General features: G+C 35.3%; 2 protein-coding genes across 2 annotated transcripts in view; both read right to left on the reverse strand.

Moving 5' to 3' along the window:
* LOC306880377 (saccharopine dehydrogenase-like oxidoreductase) overlaps window positions 1-4607 on the reverse strand; it is a gene marked incomplete at its 5' end in the record, with an annotated part of 18214 nt that extends 13607 nt beyond the window's left edge. The window contains 3 exons of the mRNA XM_079433871.1: window positions 3071-3151; window positions 3347-3456; window positions 4409-4607. Coding sequence (XP_079289997.1) covers window positions 3071-3151; window positions 3347-3456; window positions 4409-4607 — 390 coding nt within the window. The remainder of the gene's footprint in view (window positions 1-3070; window positions 3152-3346; window positions 3457-4408) is intronic.
* On the reverse strand, window positions 4415-19042 carry LOC306880378 (uncharacterized protein). The gene is made up of 11 exons (XM_079433872.1): window positions 18893-19042; window positions 17043-17276; window positions 15632-15741; window positions 12666-12696; window positions 11732-11818; window positions 11086-11194; window positions 10229-10250; window positions 9897-10149; window positions 8572-8624; window positions 7193-7325; window positions 4415-7090 (listed from the first exon to the last, which is right to left on the reverse strand). Exons 1-11 carry the CDS (start codon window positions 18927-18929, stop codon window positions 6879-6881), a joined length of 1281 nt encoding a protein of 426 aa, XP_079289998.1. The 5' UTR covers window positions 18930-19042; the 3' UTR covers window positions 4415-6878.
* Between the last annotated feature and the right edge of the window lie 396 nt (window positions 19043-19438).

Consider the following 19438-nt stretch of genomic DNA (forward strand, 5'->3'; position numbering starts at 1 on the left):
CGATATTACAGGTATGTAATATTATTCTTAAATATTGTTAAATGTAATGTTGTCTTAGCTACAGTATGTAAAGTTAGACTTAATCTCTCATGGTGTTTGAGGTCCTTTTACTCTTCCTCTATTTTAGTGAATGCTTGTGTTGCTTTAATCAGGTTTATCCAGGTTAACAGTAAGTTAGAGAGGCCTTGTGTTCTTTATATGTTACTGTTAGAAATAATCATTTCACAGGCAGATCACTGGATTTCTAGGCTGGCATACTGTATGGTTTTGTTAGTTTTTAACACAGTTTTTCATCCTTATTTTACAGGATCTGTTTTGCCCCCCCCCCCCCCACCCAAAAAAATCGAGAAATGGTGGATTTGCAGCAATGGGTCTAAGTTACAAGCTTTCCAGAAATCTTGAAGGAGTTCCCCAGGCTTCTAGAAAAACTTGGCATGCTAAAGAAGTCATTTTTATTTTATGGGTTCTTTTACAGAAATTTGAAATGGTTAAATTGTTAGTGGGGTTGTGCAGATAGATGATAATATAGTGTATTGACAATAGAGATATCGCTGAGAGCTGATGTCTTTGTCGATAGTCAAGGCGATATTACAGGAGCTGCCCCACATCTTTAAAATTTGAGCACATTGTTTTCTGTGAGTGTACACAGCAGCAGCACCTCTGCCTTAAGGTCATTAACATTTATTCCTAATAAATTACATTATGTTTGTCTCAGGAATCATTCATGAAGGCTAAGTCACACTTCAGCCATGCCATTGTCACTTGGTCTGCCTGTGTCATTTGTTTCTGATCCAATCTATATAAATCCAATCCAATCCAAGCTATTTAAAGGAATGAAGACATTTTCACAAGAAAACTGTTTCAATGTGTCATTGTGATTGTGTGATCAGTTTCACAGCTTGTACTGTATTATTCTTATGGTTTAGATACTGAAAAGGAGAGTGCGTTCAAAATCCTGCCCACTCTGCTTCCCCAGTCAATATACAAGAACGGAGGAAAGGTCTTCAGACCCACAACCACAGAATCCTGGAAGTCATTCATTTGATGTACAACCTGTAAGTTTTTTTACTTTTTCTACTCTATGCACAGTACCGTTCAAAAGTTTTAGGCCACTAGTATTTTTAACAGTTAAAAATGGTTTTAAGTCAGTTATTTCTATCTTTTTGCTGTAGTGCGTCAGTAGGAAATATCAGTTTAAATTTCCAAACATTCATTTTGCCATTAATTGTAATAATCCAGTGAGATTTTAGTGCTCCACACAGAGATCTGATCTGATCATCATCCAGTCTGTCTGGAATGACATGAGGAAACAGAACAAACTGAGACAGACTAAATCCAGAAGAACTGTGGCAACATCTCCAAGATGCTTCAAGAAACCTACCTGCGAAGTTACAGTGCTGTTAAAAGTTTTAGACACTTGTGTCAAAAATAATGTCATAAATAGATTTTCTTTATCAATTAACTTCTATTAACTAAATTAAATCAACATTTGGTGTGATTATCCTTTAAATTTAAAGCAGCTTTTGCCCTCGGTGCACTTTGCAGGTTTCTTGAAGCATTTTTGCCACAGTTTTTCTGGATTTAGTCAGTCTCAGTTTGTTCTGTTTCTTCATGTCATTCCAGACAGACTGGATGATGATCATGTGATCAGATCTCTGTGTGGAGCACTGGCTGTTTTCAAACTCTTTGTGCAAACAAAAATCTCACTGGATTATTACATGCAAAATGAATGTTTGGAAATGTAAACTGATATTTCCTACTGAGACATTACAGCAAAAGATTGAAATAACTGACTTAAAACAATTTTTTTATTTAGCTGACTACAATACTAGTGGCCTAAAACTTTTGCACAGTACTGTATATATATATATATATATATATATATATATATATATATTGGGGGCTTTAAATACCCCATAATTTATGCCATGTTGGTTGGATGAAATTTAGGTAGACAACCAAGAAGTGCCAGTAAGCAGAAATAAACCTAAATCATTAATACAATAAATATTTAGTTTGAGCAACCTTTACCAGACCCAGTTCACAGGAAAACACTGATGGTGTGGCTGATTTCCATAAAATACACTTAAACATTAAGTTAACTTAATTGTTACAACTTGTAAAAATGTAAGTTATATTGCAAGACTAAGTGTTGTGTAATTAACAGGTGGGGACCAACATGGTGATGCATTCCTGCACATTTTGTGCCTTGGTGACGAGACGACGACATCCCACACCTTTGCAATAACATCTTCCTTCCTGGGAATTTCTCCAGTATGCAGTATATCATATTGATGGACATGAGTCTTCATGTGTGAAGTATTTGAGGGCAACAGTTTTTTCTGGCCACTTGTAATGTTTAAATTTTTTGTCACATGTATTGTCTTTTGTAGGTCTCTTTGTTTGGTTTAGTTTTAATGGCTGATTCTCATGTGGCAATAATAAATTTATTAGTGTTATGATGCTGCAATGTTGACAAAGAATAGGAATCTACAGTACCAAGTTTACAAAGTTTTGTGTTTTAAAGAAACTGATCTACAAAAAAAGTTGTTTATTTGTGTCTGTATGGGTTGGATGCAATGTGTAACAGTAGCACCCATTCAAAAATTGTTTTAAAAAGAAATGTGAAAACTCAATAAATTGATATTTACAGTTGCATTTTTTGTGTTGTATAATTGTATTACAGAAAAATAATAATTTTACATTCCTTTGTGATTGTTATTTTTTATTATTGGTAAATATAAAGGTAGCAAGGCAATGAGACAACAATTAACCCAATGTTTAGGTAATGTTTAACCCAGCAACACAGTTAACCTGACCCACTGGTTGGGTCAAATAAACAACCCCGCATTCTGGGTCAAATGGCTCAACCCAGCACTTCTGCGCGCGTTCTGTCCCATAGTTACCCAGCGGCTGGGTTAAGGTTGGGTTATTTTTTAACCCAGCATTTTTAGAGTGTACAAGACTTCGTTCAAACACACTTTCAACCTTGCAGACCCCTTTTCAATGTTATCTTTTTTAAAAGTAGATTATAAAAAAAAAAAAGTGTTAGACGGATAACATTAACTACCTGTGGTTCTCCACAGATATCAATGCAGTGGGCTCCATTCTCTATGCAGGCCTTCACCACAGGCTCTCCATAGAATCTGTACTGTTGAGAGAAGACACCTCAGCACCATGGCATTTCACAGTCAACAGTTCTCTCAGAATAACACAACTCCATTTATCATTTTTTTTTGGCATAGAGCTATCGTTGGCCTATGGGTGCACTGGGACAGGTGTGAATGCACAGATGTGTAAACTGACCCCTTCCAGTGCTTTTTTACAATAGTCTTTGTGGACTTACTGGTCCCACGCAGTTGAGCACAATGATTCCTTGTTTGCACATGATGGCCAATGACTCCGGCTCGGCTACATCTGCTACAATAATCTCCACACACTTCAGCTCTGGTTTACCTGCAGACAAATGATGGAATGTCAGAGACAAATGGATCTTTCCTCTCTAACAGCTCAAAATGCTGCAAATTATAACATTTTATATAACACATAGATAGATAGATAGATAGATAGATAGATAGATAGATAGATAGATAGATAGATCCTTTTACTCTATAACCTATTGCATAGCTAGCTTTAAAATCCTCGATTATCAGTTCAGCCTATTCCAGATGATGATGGGATTGTCCAAACATTATGCCTTTAATCAACAATATTCTCAAACCCTGTAATCCCATTTGATAATCTCAACAGACACAATCTGCTGAAGCTCATCTAATACTATGAGCTGACTGCCTCATGTCTAGCATTGACAGTATGGCAATTCATTTCAATCTATACCTAATACAAACTATGACCTATCATAAATAAAATATGTGCACTGTAATTCTTTGTAGCTTTTCCACAAAGAAAAAAAAGTGGCAGTCACATAATAGTACTTGAGGATAAAAACATAGTCTTTTGATATATACGATGGTACCACATTATTAACATGTTCATATCAAAGAAGTTTTATTTATAAATTCATTGTAAAATAAAGCATGTTAAAATATAATAAATAAAATAGAGAATAAAATATTAATTAAGAATTATATTTTAACAATGTAAACATTTTTAAAAGATAAAAAAAAATACTTTGAATTTTTTTTTTCATTTTAGTATTATGTTACTACAAAGTCACACGTAGGCTTTGTCTAAAATAATTACATTGTAATTGATAATTTAGAAATACACATGTAGCCTACAACATGTGCATTGTGGCGCTGCTTGAAACGTTACTATTCGGTTCTATATTCTATATGTTCTGTAATTCCTGTAGGATACATTTATATTATGTGTGGCATGGGCACTTCAATGTGAAGTACAATAACAAAAACTTCAAAGTACAATATACACAGTGTCAAACACCTACACAGAGCGTCAGCTGTCTGAATGAGTGTTTTTTCCAGTCGGTCGCGGTTTCGTCCGGCTACAGCCCATTGTAACGTCCCTCCGGGACCCTCGTTACACGTCCGCGCAGCCTCCATCACTACAAACTGGCCGGTAAAACCGGTGGCTCCGAACACTATGATATGGTACGGTCTTTTGCTTGACGTTGTGAGCGTCGCCATTGTTTGTGATCCTCGTGCGACGCAAAAACACAAACGAGAGGTCAGAGCTACCGCTGCGGCTCCTCTGCTGTCAATGTACAGTGTCAGTGCAAAATACAGACGTTTAGTAGATCAGATTGTGTTTCTGTGTAGCTCAACCATAAATCCAACGTTTGTGGGTGAAGATTCCAGAAACTGACACACATTGAAGTAGAGAGACATCTCGTGCTGGAAAGGTGATATTACCACAACAGTTAAGGGTACAGGTATATTTTGTGACCATTAGCATATTATATATGAAAGCAAACATATGTATATACCTAGCAATAAATTATATTTCAGTGTCAGTTGATACATTGTAAGATCACAACCCGAAACTGACTGAATTAACACTGTTTTGAAGAAATCAGTCAAATTTAAAAGTCAGACCGCTTATGAAAATGCTTCTATTTATAATTTTACTACAGTTTAACACAATGAATACATTTTTAATTACAAATTATTAATATGTCATCATATAAATTTGGTGTTGATGTTTCAGACCTTTGGCCCCCACTATGTGATGATACACATATTGTAAAATTAAATTAAGCAGTATAAATAATTTGAATACATACTTTGCAGTATTACAGTTGCATGTTCAGATTCAGTATTGTTCATTTGGCAAGGCAATCATGATCATGAAATTGCCTCTTGATCAGGCCTGCGTCACTATAATATTTTTTGCTCTGTGCATCTTAAAGCTTCAACTGTCAGAGAAATTGTTATTGGATTCTGAAATTAAATTAGCTATGAGTAAGTCTGTGGGTTTCCAAAGAGAAATGCTCCTACTTCACCATATGTTTTATTACGTGTGCCAATTCCATTTAATGCTGCGTCATCTTTTCGTCCATTCAGAGGACCAATCCAATATTATTACAGCATAAACCATAAACCACTTTCTAAATACACATTTCCAGTCATAATTCAGAGATCATGTATACTACTTGGGAAAGAAAAAAGATAAACATACAGCGAAACAGGGTTCTGGTACTGAGCATATTAAAATATTTTAAATGAAAATATTCCACAAAAACTCACTCACTTTGATTGCTGAACACAAACCATGTTTGTAATTAAAACAATCTGATACAATTTTATATTTTGTACCTGCTGACCAAGTGTCGGAGCAACAATTATCTGACATCAAGTCAGAACAATCGATCATCGTTATTCTACTATTCAGCCTATTCATGTTCTATGTTAATTATAAAGCCATTTTGAAAAGTTAATATCCCATAGTTAAAGCAATAATGCACCCAAAAATGAAAATTTACTCACTCTCAGGCAATCCAAAATGTAGAGGAGATTGTCTCTTCATCAGAATAGATATGGAGAAATGTAGCATTACAGTGGATCACCTCCAGTCCATTAATTAATGTCTTATGAAGTGAAAAGCTGTGTGTTTGTAATAAATTCATCATTAACAGGTTTTTAACTTCAAACAGTTGCTCCCAGTTAAAATTTGAGTCGTCTATCCATAATATTGCTTTATTGGTTAATATTTGTTGTTTAAAATTAAAACTCCTGAATGATGGATTTGTTTCTTGTAAACGTAGATTTTTATTTAACAAGATGGACTGGAGTTATCTGAATTTCTTTTGGATTATTGTGATGTTTTATCAACTGCTTGGACATTATGACGGCACCCATTCACTTCAGATGATACATTAGTGAGCAAGTGATGTAATGCTACATTTCTCCAAATCTGTTCTGATGAAGAAACAAACTCATCTACATCTCAGACGACCTTAAGTTAAGTAAATTATGAGCCAATTTTCATTTTTGAGTGAACTATTCCTTCAACATACACCCATTTATGCTTATTTTTGTTCATACTGAATGAATTTCAGGGATTATAGCACCAATGAAAAGTGCCACGTCAAAATAAATGCATAAATACAAAGATAAGCATGGAATATAGTTCTTGGGAGTACTAAAATGTACAAAAAAAACAATATCACTGGCTCCATTTAGTTACAGATTAAAAGAATGGCAGTGGTACAGTATATTAAGATTATCTGTAATACGTGGTATGCATGGATTATCTGTAATAACCTGTTTTTGTACCAATATTAAATACATTAGACAAAATTATTTATGCATTAGGAAGCCCTGTGTGACTCACTAAAGCAACATTTATTAAGGCCAGTCTGGTAATGTGCATTAGTGCATATTATCTCAAGAGGAATACTGTTGTTAATCATTGGAAATGATAATATGAAGAAGTAGTTCCACTGCATAAAATAGCTGCTATGATTCATCAGAAGAGAGCCACTGTGCGAGAGCGTCCACTCCACGTCGTACAGGTCCAAAGTAAAAGTCCATGTTTTGTGAGAAGTCGGCACACACGTTTGAGTACGCCTCTCCAACAAGACAATAAAGAGCAGTCCCACCCATGCTAATCACCACAGTAACCAGACACAAGACGAGAAGGATGAGGCAAGAGTTTCTGCCCAACTCATCTGTATGCATGAGAAAGATGAGCTTTGATCAGTCTCACATTAATGCAGAACAGAAATCTGAATGCCTAAAGGCCCTGTCTGAATATATGCTTACAATCGTACCTTGATCGAAAGCATCGTCTGGCTCTCTAAAGCGGACTCTGCGTTTGGAGTCTTTTAGCAGCGAGGCTTTCTCTGTTTCCCTGGCACAGACTCTCTTCTTTAAAATAGACACTAAGCCATCTGAGGGAAGCCTCTACAGAAAAATCAGAAATAAAGTATGAAAATGCTTAAAATAGACTGTTCAATATGATGCAGAATTATTTTTCAGAGCAAATAATGTAATAACAACCAGTAACCACAAGGGGTCAGTATGTGCAACATCATAATGAAGCAGACGCAAGGATGCCTTGTGAAAAATAAGTGCACTTTTAAAGAGTATTTTTATGGAAATTATACAAGTGCGAGCTAAATGTAATATTTTCGGACAAGTTATTTACAATTACACGAAAATGTAATAGTTTATTATTTTACTCCATACATATAAAGAACGTAATTATTTGATTTTAAGTGCTTTTTAAGCACGTCTTTTTGTAATTTCCTATGTTTTTTCTAAAATCAAAACAAGTGTACTTGGGTAAAGAATGAGAAAAGTTTATTAAAACATAATGATCTAAAAAAAACTATTTAACATCATTACAAAGTGCACTTTTTAAAAGAGTACTTAAGTGTAAGAAAGTCATGAACGTGTACTCGCTTTACTACTTTTTATTTCTTATATGTATTTCATATTTTTTAAATATACTTTTAAGATTTGAAGCACACTACAAGTGCCAATTCAATTCATTTCAGCGCACTTATTTTTCACAAAGGATAGTTTGTTTTTCTAATATGGCTCATAGTATGTCATGATGTAAAAAAAAAAAACTAAAACTTTTTTGTTGTTGTTGCTTGTCAAATCAGAGCCCAAAACACAATTGCAGAGTCTTCAAATCCCTATAAAATAATTGCATACAACAAAGAAACAAATCATGTAATGCATCATTTAGCTGTGGTGTGTGAAGGAACTCTTTCACAGTGTGTCTGACACAGCTCTGGAAAAGGTTCGTGCAGTTGGACTGTTATTTAAGACGACCACACCCAATAGCTTTGGGAAACCATACACTCCCTGAACGCTTCTTTATAAAATTCCTGCAGCTGGCTGCCATAACGCTGTGGATGACATCACACTATTTTGCTTTCATAAAGAGAAACCCTGTGGCTAAGAAATGTGGTCTGAGAATTTGAAGAAAGTCCCACTTGACCTTTTACAAAGTCATAAAAATTCAATTTGAGGACCCAGATTAATAAATTGCATATTTAGGCCCTGAGGAATACAAATCGTTCAGTAAGCGGATGGTTTGGAAAGACTGCAGCAGACGGATGGTGTCTCAGCATGCTTAGTTTTTCTAAGGACAGATGGTAATATGTAAGAGATTAACATCACTCCTACAGCGTCTTACCTCTTCTACCTGAATAAGACTGGCCAGCTCATCCACAGGAACCTGGCCGTCAACTAGGGGTGTGCGATATGACGATTTTTGATCGTGGACGATAAAAATGTCTCCACGATCTGCTTTTTAAGAAATATCGTAGTATCGCGCTACCGCGCACATTGTCAAATACAGTTCTGGCGCCGCCGTCTCTATATACTGTACAACACGACATACAGCAGTAGAGTTACTCAGACAGGACACTGCACTTATTCGCGATCGCAAAAGTACATTATTTGCATACAAGCCTTGCTGGTTAAATGTTTAATTCGCGCGCTGGTCTGACGTGCGCTTGTTCTGAGCGGATACACCTGAAGCACGCGCACTAAAACGCCTGTCTAACAGCGCCTGATTACTCAACTAAGTTATATTTTGCGCTAATACTGTCAAAACACACAAGGTTTACATACAGACTGAGTTGGTTATCTCTAAAATGAAAGTAAATAGTTAAGAGAGAAACGGATGCGTGCCTGTACTGTATATTAGATGCGTGCAGCTCTTAAAGGGACAGGACACTAAACGTGCTGTCGACTGTCATTAAAGGGATAGTTCACCCTAAAATTTAATTTCTGTCATTATTTACTCAGTGGAAAACCAAACAGTTGCTGGTCCACATTGACTTTGATAGTAGGAAAGAAAAATCCTATGGAAGTCACTGAGGACCAGCAACTGTTTGGTTTTCCACCTTCTTCAAAATAGCATTTATAAATGTTCAGCACAAGAATGAAACTCATTCCGGTTTAAAACAACTTTTGAGTAAATGATGATATAAAAATACAACATTATGACAGAATTGACAGACAGATGACAGAATATTAATTTGTGGGGGAACTATTCATTTAACGTTAACAAAACAACAAAACGCAAAGAGAAAAATCACTCACTATTCTTGACTGAAAAACTTTAATACAGTTGCTTTAGGAATCAGTCTATCTAGTGTTTTATTTTTATATTTGTTCATTCAATTTCATTGAATGCTCTGCTAAATACACCTATTGTACCTGGAAATAAAGCACTGTTTGTTTTATTTGTATATTATGTGTATTTGTAATGTGTATCTTTGTTCTTATTTTTTAATAAGAAAAATAAAATAATGACAAAGATTTTTTTATCTTCGCCCACTTTGGCCTAAATATCTGCCATGCATCTTTGTCTTTCTAGTTTGGCTGTAATGCTCAGACAACTTGTAAAACCAAAATAGTAAAACTAACAAAGAATCGTGATAAAAATCGTGAATCGTGATATTTCTATAAAAAATCGTGATATGATATTTTTCCCATATCGCCCACCCCTACCGTCAACGACATCCTGCAGCTCCTCATTCCAGCACTCATCCTCCTCAAGACCTTCCTCGTCCTCATCCTCTTCCTCCTCCTCCTCCTCATTCAATTCACAGTCCTCGTCTGGCTCCTGTTCAGCTTTTGGCCATGAGCAGTCCTCCGCCCGGTTCTCTCTCTCGGTTGAGTTCACTGAAGCTCGTTCTTGTTTTGATCTTCTGTGTTTTGGCACAAGGGTTGGGCTGTTGTGTAGTTTTATGTCGTCCATGTTCTGCAATAACAGACTGCTTTAATCAGACTCACAAAAACAAACTGCATGGGTGGATAATAAAACAATTGTAATGTTTTACCTTTTCCAAAGAGAGTTTAGGTCTGAAAAAGGAGAAGCAGAATTTGTCAAATTCCTTTCAGTATAATAATTATTGTTGTTACACAATAAACATACTGATTTATTATTTGCTAAATTTTCTATATAATATGTACATCTAAATATTTAATTTGTATATATATATATATATATATATATATATATATATATATATATATGCACACTTTATATAGACGGATGATGACATTTATTATATTATATATCACACATATAAAATGTGTGATTTGTAAAATACACACACACACACATACATTATATATATATATATATATATATATATATATATAATATATAATATATAAAGAGTTTATTTGCAAAAACAGATCATTCCGGGGGGGTTTTTTAGTTTTTTAGTTATTTTTTAACCTAGCCAAAATAACCCAACTGCAGTTTGATTGAGATTAATTGGAATGCACAATGAAAAAATATGATTTCTGACAATTGTTTAAACGGAGTTATCTGTTTTTGCAAATGAACTCTTCATATATATATATATATATATATATCCTATATAAAATGCTTATTAAAGCACTTTTAGAGGTAGCTTCTTCCAAGGCAAAGTGTTTGTTTGTTTTTTAGATACAGTATAAGATACAATAAGGCACAGATCATATAAAAGCTTTTAAATATGTCAAATTAAGTAAAAAGTGAAAATAAGGAAATTCATCTAATTTTTGATGTTTTCCCTATAAATCTGTTTAAATTGATGGGGCTTGAAGAGGCCTGGCGTTGTCAGGAATAAATATTTTGGGGAAGGAAAATTATTATTATTATTATTTTCTACTTGCTTGGACAGTCCTTGTCTGCACACAGTCTCACCTCTGGTGTGTTTTGCAGATATGACTCAGTTCCATATGCTCTCTCTCTCTGTCAGTTCCATTAGAGTTTAAAGGAGATTTACTTTGGACTCTGATTTTCCTCTGGGACTCTGAAACCAAACATATGGATTTGAGTCTTTGAATCATTTTGACTGCGTCTCATATTCTCCCATGCATTTACCTACTCATAGAATATGTGAACGCAATCTAAAAACATACATGCTATTCTCAGTTCCTGATATTTCATGAAAAAAATCCTTGTACCAAAAAAGCTACAGCTATGTGACATTCTTCAGGTTTCTCTTTCCACAGTCAGGTCTTGTTGCCAGTTAATCAAATAAGAAGGGAGAGTCTGACCTCTGTACTGCAGAGATATTGGTGAAGTAACAGAGTCACATGAGGTCTGGGCAATGAAGTTCAGTTGGGAAATGAGCAATTACCTGAGCTCAAACCATTCCACTGCTGTTTACTTATGAAGGATGGAACTAGCAATTGTCCTATTTACAAAAAGGAGTCTCATCCTCACAAGATAAAACAATGCTTCAGGGATATTCCCTCACATGTAAACAATGTAACCTCCCCTAGTTCAAGTTATTTCTGGAAAAAAAAAAATCATATTATTATCCATAATCATCTGGCATCCTTACCCCATTTCTCTTGTATGGAGACCAGATTCGACAGCAGTCTTTCATGATACAGCTTCTCCAGATGAAGAAACTCCACTGCCCACTGATCTGAAATGCTCAATGCTTAAAGAAACCAACACTTAAAAGTGTGTGTCTACATACATATTCTATATATATCCTTTTCAAAGATTTGGTGTACGTTTTTCTAAAGAAATTAATACTTTTATTCAACAAGGATGCATTAAATTGACCAAAAGTATCAGTTAAGACATTTATAATGTTGCAAAATATTTCCATTTCAAATAAATGCTGTACTTATGAACTTTCTATTCATCAAAGAATCTTTAAAAAATGTATCATGGTTTCCACAAAAATATTAAGTAGCACAATTTTCAACATTGTTAATAAAAATAAATATTTCTTGAGCACCAAATCAGCATATTAGAATGATTTCTGAAGAATCATGCGACATTAAAGGCTAGAGTAATGGCTACTGAAAAAATTCCGTAAAATTCAGTTCAAATTCAGCTTTGCCATGAAAGGAATAACGTATATTTTAAACTATATAAAAATTGAAAGCAGTTATTTAAAAATGTAATAATATTTTACAATTATATTACTGTTTTTCCTATATTTTTGATCAAATAATGCAACCTTGGTGAACATAAGAGACTTTAATTTATAAAGGAAGACCATATGATGACAATTATTAAAAAAAAATCTTTCTTTCACCGTTTCAAATTACTTTATCTATCAACATCCTTCCTTTTGTGCAACACCCTACAAGTCGACATGGAAAGACACACCCTAAGGAGTCTCTTCTGATACGCTTGCCCTGGTCACTATGACAGCAGCATCAACAGGGAGCGTTTAGTGATAGCAAAGGAAAGCCAGGGAAGAAACAGACAGAAACCAGGCGAAATTCAGTGGTGGATTTACATGCAAAAAAGGATACAGTCCTTTTCAAGGAAGTAGCCCTCTGCTATCTGTAATGGAAGGAAAATATCAGCAAGTAAAATATTACATCTCCTTACCACATTGATCTTCCAAAGACAGCTTCATCAAGTGTTCTTTTAAAAGACTCTCAGCTGGTCGATCAAAGTCTATTTCCTGTTAGACCTCAATCTAGAGTCTTGATTTCATTAGTTTAGTGAAGAGCATCTTTAAAAGGACTGTACTGCATGGACATGTGAACGGGTCTGACAGTGAGTGTGAACGTGCAAGAAATAACTGCTCTATCTTTGCCCATTTAATGAATTCTCTTACATGGATCGTCTAAATTTAGTGCAAGACAGGAAAATAAATTGTTTTCTACTGTACTGTTGATTTTATCTAACTATAATAATCTTATTGAGGAGCAATTTGCTCCCCCTATTTGAACTCTACAGGGAGATTGAAAAAACAACTCCAGTGAGCACATTTCGGTAGTTTGTCTTGTTGACAGATCTGATTATAAATAAATGTGCATGATGTTTAGTCGATAATTGTTGAGACTTATTTGGATGCCCGGAAATGCTGACAAAACACACAAAAACAAGAATAGTTCATTTTTGTACTACTAATATCATGTTTTGGCTGAATTTATTGTTTCTGACAGCTTCTTTCATTACTTTTTAACTTTTTATATATTTTAATTCGTAATTTCAAGATATAAACTCAGTTGCAAGATATGACTTTACATCTCGCAATTCTGAGTTTATATCTCACAGTTCTGATTTTTTTTTTTGTTTATATTTTGCAATTCTCACATTTTTTCTCTGAATTCTGAGTTTACATCTTGAAATTCTGTTTTTTTGTTACCCCCATGAAATAAAAAAAATAAATAAAGTAAAATAACAAAAGGTAATTTGTGACTTTTAACTGACATTTTACTTTTTCTTGCAATTGAGAGATTATGTAACAATTCTGACGTTTTTATAAAATTGCAACATCTCTTTATGTTGTACTGAGTTTATATGTTGCAATTCTGACTTTATATCTCTCAATATTGTCAGAAAAGAAGTTCAAATTGAAAAATATAAACTCCTATAAAAATGTTCTATCCAAATTACCTTCTTAATTACACTGAACAAAATTATAAACGCAACACTTGTTTTTGTCCCCATTTTTCATGAGCTGAACTCAAAAGATCTAAGACTTTTTCTACGTACACAAAAGGCCTATTTCTCTCAAATATTGTTCACAAATCTGTGTTAGTGAGCACTTCTCCTTTACCGAGATAATCCATCCACCTCACAGGTGTGGCATATCAAGATGCTGATTAGACAGCATGATTATTGCACAGGTGTGCCTTAGGCTGACCACAATAAAAGGCCACTCTAAAATGTACAGTTTTATCACACAGCACAATGCCACAGATGTCGCAAGTTTTGAGGGAGCTTTCAACTGGCATGCTGACTGCAGGAATGTCCACCAGGAATGTTAATTTCTCTACCATAAGCCGTCTCCAAAGGCTTTTCAGAGAATTTGGCAGTACATCCAACCGGCCTCAAAACCGCAGGCCACGTGTAACCACACCAGCCCAGGGCCTCTACATCCAGCATCTTCACCTCCAAGATCGTCTGAGACCAGCCACCCAGACAGCTTCTGCAACAATCGGTTTGCATAACCAAAGAATTTCTGCACAAACTGTCAGAAACCGTCTCAGGGAAGCTCATCTGCATGCTCGTCGTCCTCATCGGGGTCTCGACCTGACTGCAGTTCGGCATCATAACCGACTTGAGTGGGCAAATGCTCACATTCGATGGCATCTGGCACTTTGGAGAGGTGTTCTCTTCGCGGATGAATCCCGGTTTTCACTGTACAGGGCAGATGGCAGACAGCGTGTATGGTGTCGTGTGGGTGAGCGGTTTGCTGACGTCAACGTTGTGGATCGAGTGGCCCATGGTGGCGGTGGGGTTATGGTATGGGTAGGCGTATGTTATGGACAACGAACACAGGTGCATTTTATTGATGGCATTTTGAATGCACAGAGATACCGTGACGAGATCCTGAGGCCCATTGTTGTGCCATTCATCCACGACCATCACCTCATGTTGCAGCATGATAATGCACAGCCCCATGTTGCAAGGATCTGTACACAATTCCTGGAAGCTGAAAACATCCCAGTTCTTGCATGGCCAGCATACTCACCGGACATGTCACCCATTGAGCATGTTTGAGATGCTCTGGATTGGCATATACGACAGCGTGTTCCAGTTCCTGCCAATATCAAGCAAATTTCGCACAGCCATTGAAGAGGAGTGGACAACCTGATCAACTCTATGCGAAGCAGATGTGTTGCACCGCGTGAGGAAAATGGTGGTCACGCCAGATACTAACTGGTTTTCGGACCCCCCCAATACAGTAAAAATGCACATTTTAGAGTGGCCTTTTATTGTGGCCAGCCTAAGGCACACCTGTGCAATAATCATGCTGTCTAATCAGCATCTTGATATGCCACACCTGTGAGGTGGATGGATTATCTCGGCAAAGGAGAGGTGCTCACTAACACAGATTTAGACAGATTTGTGAACAATATTTGAGAGAAATAGGCCTTTTGTATACATAGAAAAAGTCTTAGATCTTTGATTTCAGCTCATGAAAAATGGGGACAAAAACAAAAGTGTTGCGTTTATAATTTTGTTCAGTGTATTTTATTCCACTTCCATCTTGCTACCCTGCAAGTAATCTTGCGACCCTGTGGAAATCTGTGAAATTTATTAGTCCACAGAATACACATGAACATTTATCAGGTTAACAGTATAGAGTGCATCATTTTTCTATATTATTAACAATCTAGGTGTATCTGATGACGGATTCAGAGAGAAAAACGCGTATGCACACTTTTATTAAAAGACAACCAGGTCTTTTCATGCCAGTTTTTGTTTTGGCTATGGGCTTTATTTGAGAGTAACCTTTGAAAACTGTCAGTGCACACACCTGGTGTAAGGAATGAGGGAGGAGCATGTGATCATTGTGTTCAACGAGGGACTGCAGTGAGGCCAGAAGAGAAGGACTAGGCCCAGGTGGCACAATCCCAGAGAGACGACCTGTACAGAGATCACACCAGGAGAAAACTGCAGCTATTGCATACTTCTGACTTCAGTAAATCAGTCAATCCAGTGCTTTTTGAGCACATTTGAACAAGTTTATGGTCAATCATTATATGAAACTACTTAATACCTCATTAGCCAGTACATTTAAATGTAACCTTAAACAAATAGTCAGCCAAAATGACAATTTTGACATCCTTATGTCATTCCAAATCTGAAAACTTATATTTTTTCATGGAACACCAAATGATAATTTTAAAGAAATCTCAATCAGCTCTTTTCCATACACCAATAGTTCACAGTAATTCCTGGCAAGCTCCAGTAAAAAAATAACATTAAATAAAAGTGACCAATATAACCATCAATATAACTTGTGTGCTGCTAAAAATATTTTTGAAAGAAGTCTCTTATGTTCACCAAGGCTGCATTTATTAACAAAAATACAGCAAAAACAGTAATATTGTGAAATAACTGTTTTCTATTTTAATATATTATAAAATGTAATTTATTCATTTGATGGCAAAGCTGAATTGTCAGCAGCCGTTACTGCAGTCTTCAGTGTCACATGATCCTTCAGAAATTACTGTAATATGCTGATTTGGTGTTAAAACAAATCTTATTTGAAACACTTTGTGCTGCTTAATTTTTGTGTGGAAATCATGATACACATTGTTTTAGGATTCTTTGATAAATAAAAAGTTCAAAAGAACAGCATTTATTTGAAATAAAAATCTTTTGTAACAATGTAAAACCATTTACTGCTGCTTTTGATTTATGCATCCTTGCTGAATACTTTTTTTTTTTTTATCTTATTGATTACTTTTGAATGGTAGTGTGTACATCATATGGACCACTTCTATATATATACTGTATACACAGTATGCAGTATATATATATTTTCTGTTCTGAGTTTATATTTTGCAATACTGACTTTTTTCTCTGAATTCTGAGTGTACATCTAGCAATTCTATTTTTTGTTACCGCTATGAAAGACAAAAAAGATGATTTGTGACTTTTTAACTCACAATTCTGACTTTTTTCTTGCAGTTGAGAGATTATTTAACAATTCAGATTTTTTTTTTTTTTAATAGTTAATCTCTCTATCTTGCAATTCTGACTATATATATATATATATAGTATTCCAAGTATATATATATATATACATTGTGTTCCAAGAAAAAATGTAAGTACTTTAATTAGGATGCGCTACAACTTAAGTATTATTTTATTCATAAAAAACAAACAAACAACAATATGGCTAATCGCAGCACCAAAATATTGTAATATAAATGGCTTACCATGATCTAAAGAACAGCTATGGCTCTTGATGTTTGTTGGAGACCTCTCTTCTGGGTTCCTGTTCTCGGAGTCGTGTTTAACCGCTTCCAAGTCCATAACCTCTGCCTCCTGCAGTTTGTTCTGATTCTCATCGGAGGCTGTTAGGCAAGACGTAATGATGTCCTCTTCAGTCTGAGTTATTCTGCTCGTCTCTTTCCATCTTACAGACTTCCTCGTCTCGGCCTCCTCCATAACTGCAAGGTGATCACAAAGAAGATAGTCATGAAAATGAATCTATATCTTCATCAGAATTCAAGAGGAAAAATGTTAGTCTTGATATCTGTTTTTCAAATTCTTTACCCTACTGTTCCTTATGCTGTTCATATCTGTCACCAGTGACACTGCATTACATTTATCATAAAATTAATCTTTTCCTCAAAAGAATTCAGAAAGGAAACACAAGTAGGACAGGTTTGGTGTTACTGAATATTTTTTCAAGCAGATCTTGGGCCTTACTTACAAACACAGTGTCCTAACAGTGACCCAACACTCACTTCAGTTACTCCCGAAGCCAACAGCAAGCGCAAACTGACAGGTGTGTACAAAAACACTAGAGAGTTATAGCAGCGATGCATAATTCATGGGATAGGGGCTCTTGTCTTTCACTCTGTCCAGGCATGTCGAAGGATGAGAAGTGAAACCAGAGACAGAGAGATGGAAAAAGGGTGGAGTGTGGATGAGTGTCCTCATTGTAAAGAAAGTGTCAATGCCAGTGTGGTAACAGAACATGGTGTTTGATGAGGTGAGGGAGGCTGAAAGACAAGTTGAGATGTTTCTTGACACAACATGACCACAGCTGGCCTGATCGGTGTCAAGATGAACCCTTATAAAAGCTGAACAGTGTGAACACATATACTACAGGGTGAGCAAATAACAAGACATGCTGAGATTGACACTGTACCTAATGCAGCAAGAGGTCAGCAGTTTTGTTTGCACAAACTGTTTATTTAATATACTAGGCATATACCGTTCAAAAGTTTCTGGGTTTTTTAATGTTTTTGAAATAGGCTAAATCTGTGGTGCTCATTAAGGTAGCATTTATTTGATCAAAAATATTGTAAAAACAGTAATACGGTGAACTATTTTTACAATTTAAAGTAACTGTTACAAATTTTAATACTTAAAAATTTTATTTATTTATTTGATGGCAAAGCTGAATTTTCAGCAGCCATTACTCAAGATTTCAGTGTCACATGATCCTTCAGAAATGATTCTAATATGTAGATTTTTATCAAAGTTAAAAAATACTCTTTTTTTGTGGAAAATGTGATATATATATATTGAGGATTTTTTGATGACGATAAAGTTCAAAAGAGCATTTTCTTGAAAAAAAAAACTATTTTAACAATGTAAAAGTTTCTCATTTTACAACAATTTAATGTAGTTGGCAGCAATAATGTAGCTTAAAGAATTTCAAATCTGAACCTTTATGCTGTTTTTTTTTTTTTATATATAAGGAAACATATTTCAGAATTGTTTATATTATTCCAAGTACCTTGAGGAACCATATCAAAACAGCATTTTATTGGTTGTGATCCTATTATCTAAAAGGCTAAGAAGTTTATTTATTTATTTATTTTTTTTTTTGGGAAAATCACAGTCACAGCTAATAACCACTTTTAGAGTGCACTATACCATGAATTAACATAATTTGACAAACAAAGTGATTAGTGTGTCCAATAACCTGCTATGTCAGATGTCAGGACATGTTATGTTTAACAAAATTTGAAATAAATAATGTACTAAATCTGAACCCTTTTTGAAGAAAAGAAAACACGAGTCTTCATTGAAATATCACTTTCGTACTTACGTTTAGTTTCTGTAGCTGTTGTTACAATGGTCCGCATCTGTAAACGCGTGCACGCGCAGCGTTCATATCTGTTCCCAGAGCTGCTCAAGCAGAGACCCCAGACCCCTCTCTGTCAAACACACACCGATCTGAAATCAGTTTCGATGCCCTGCCTGTCTCTGCAATCTATGCAGTTGTTTACGATCCAAACAGGGGCGTTTCTTTTCAAGGTTTCGGTCTTGCTGGGCGTTTAGTGCCACCCATCGGTTCATACGGGGCACTGACATTGGAAATGTGTTTGGAGAGAGATCAGATTTGACATAAAATTATAGCGTTCATTTTAAAATACATTAATTCGTTTCAGTTGTCAGTTTCTATTTGCCCACAGAAGGTATGATTAATATAGCTGCATCAAAAAAATATATTATATAAAATATACTACAAAAATATATTAAATATACCAGGCCTATATTATAGCAGATACTGCAATGTTTAGTCTTGTACACAAGGCTTGGTCTGTGTTCTATAAAATATACTTTATATTACTTGCATTTTAAATTGATGATG

Source organism: Barbus barbus (genome assembly GCF_936440315.1).
Source record: "Barbus barbus genome assembly, chromosome: 14".
In the NCBI taxonomy this organism is placed as follows: Eukaryota; Metazoa; Chordata; class Actinopteri; order Cypriniformes; family Cyprinidae; genus Barbus; species Barbus barbus.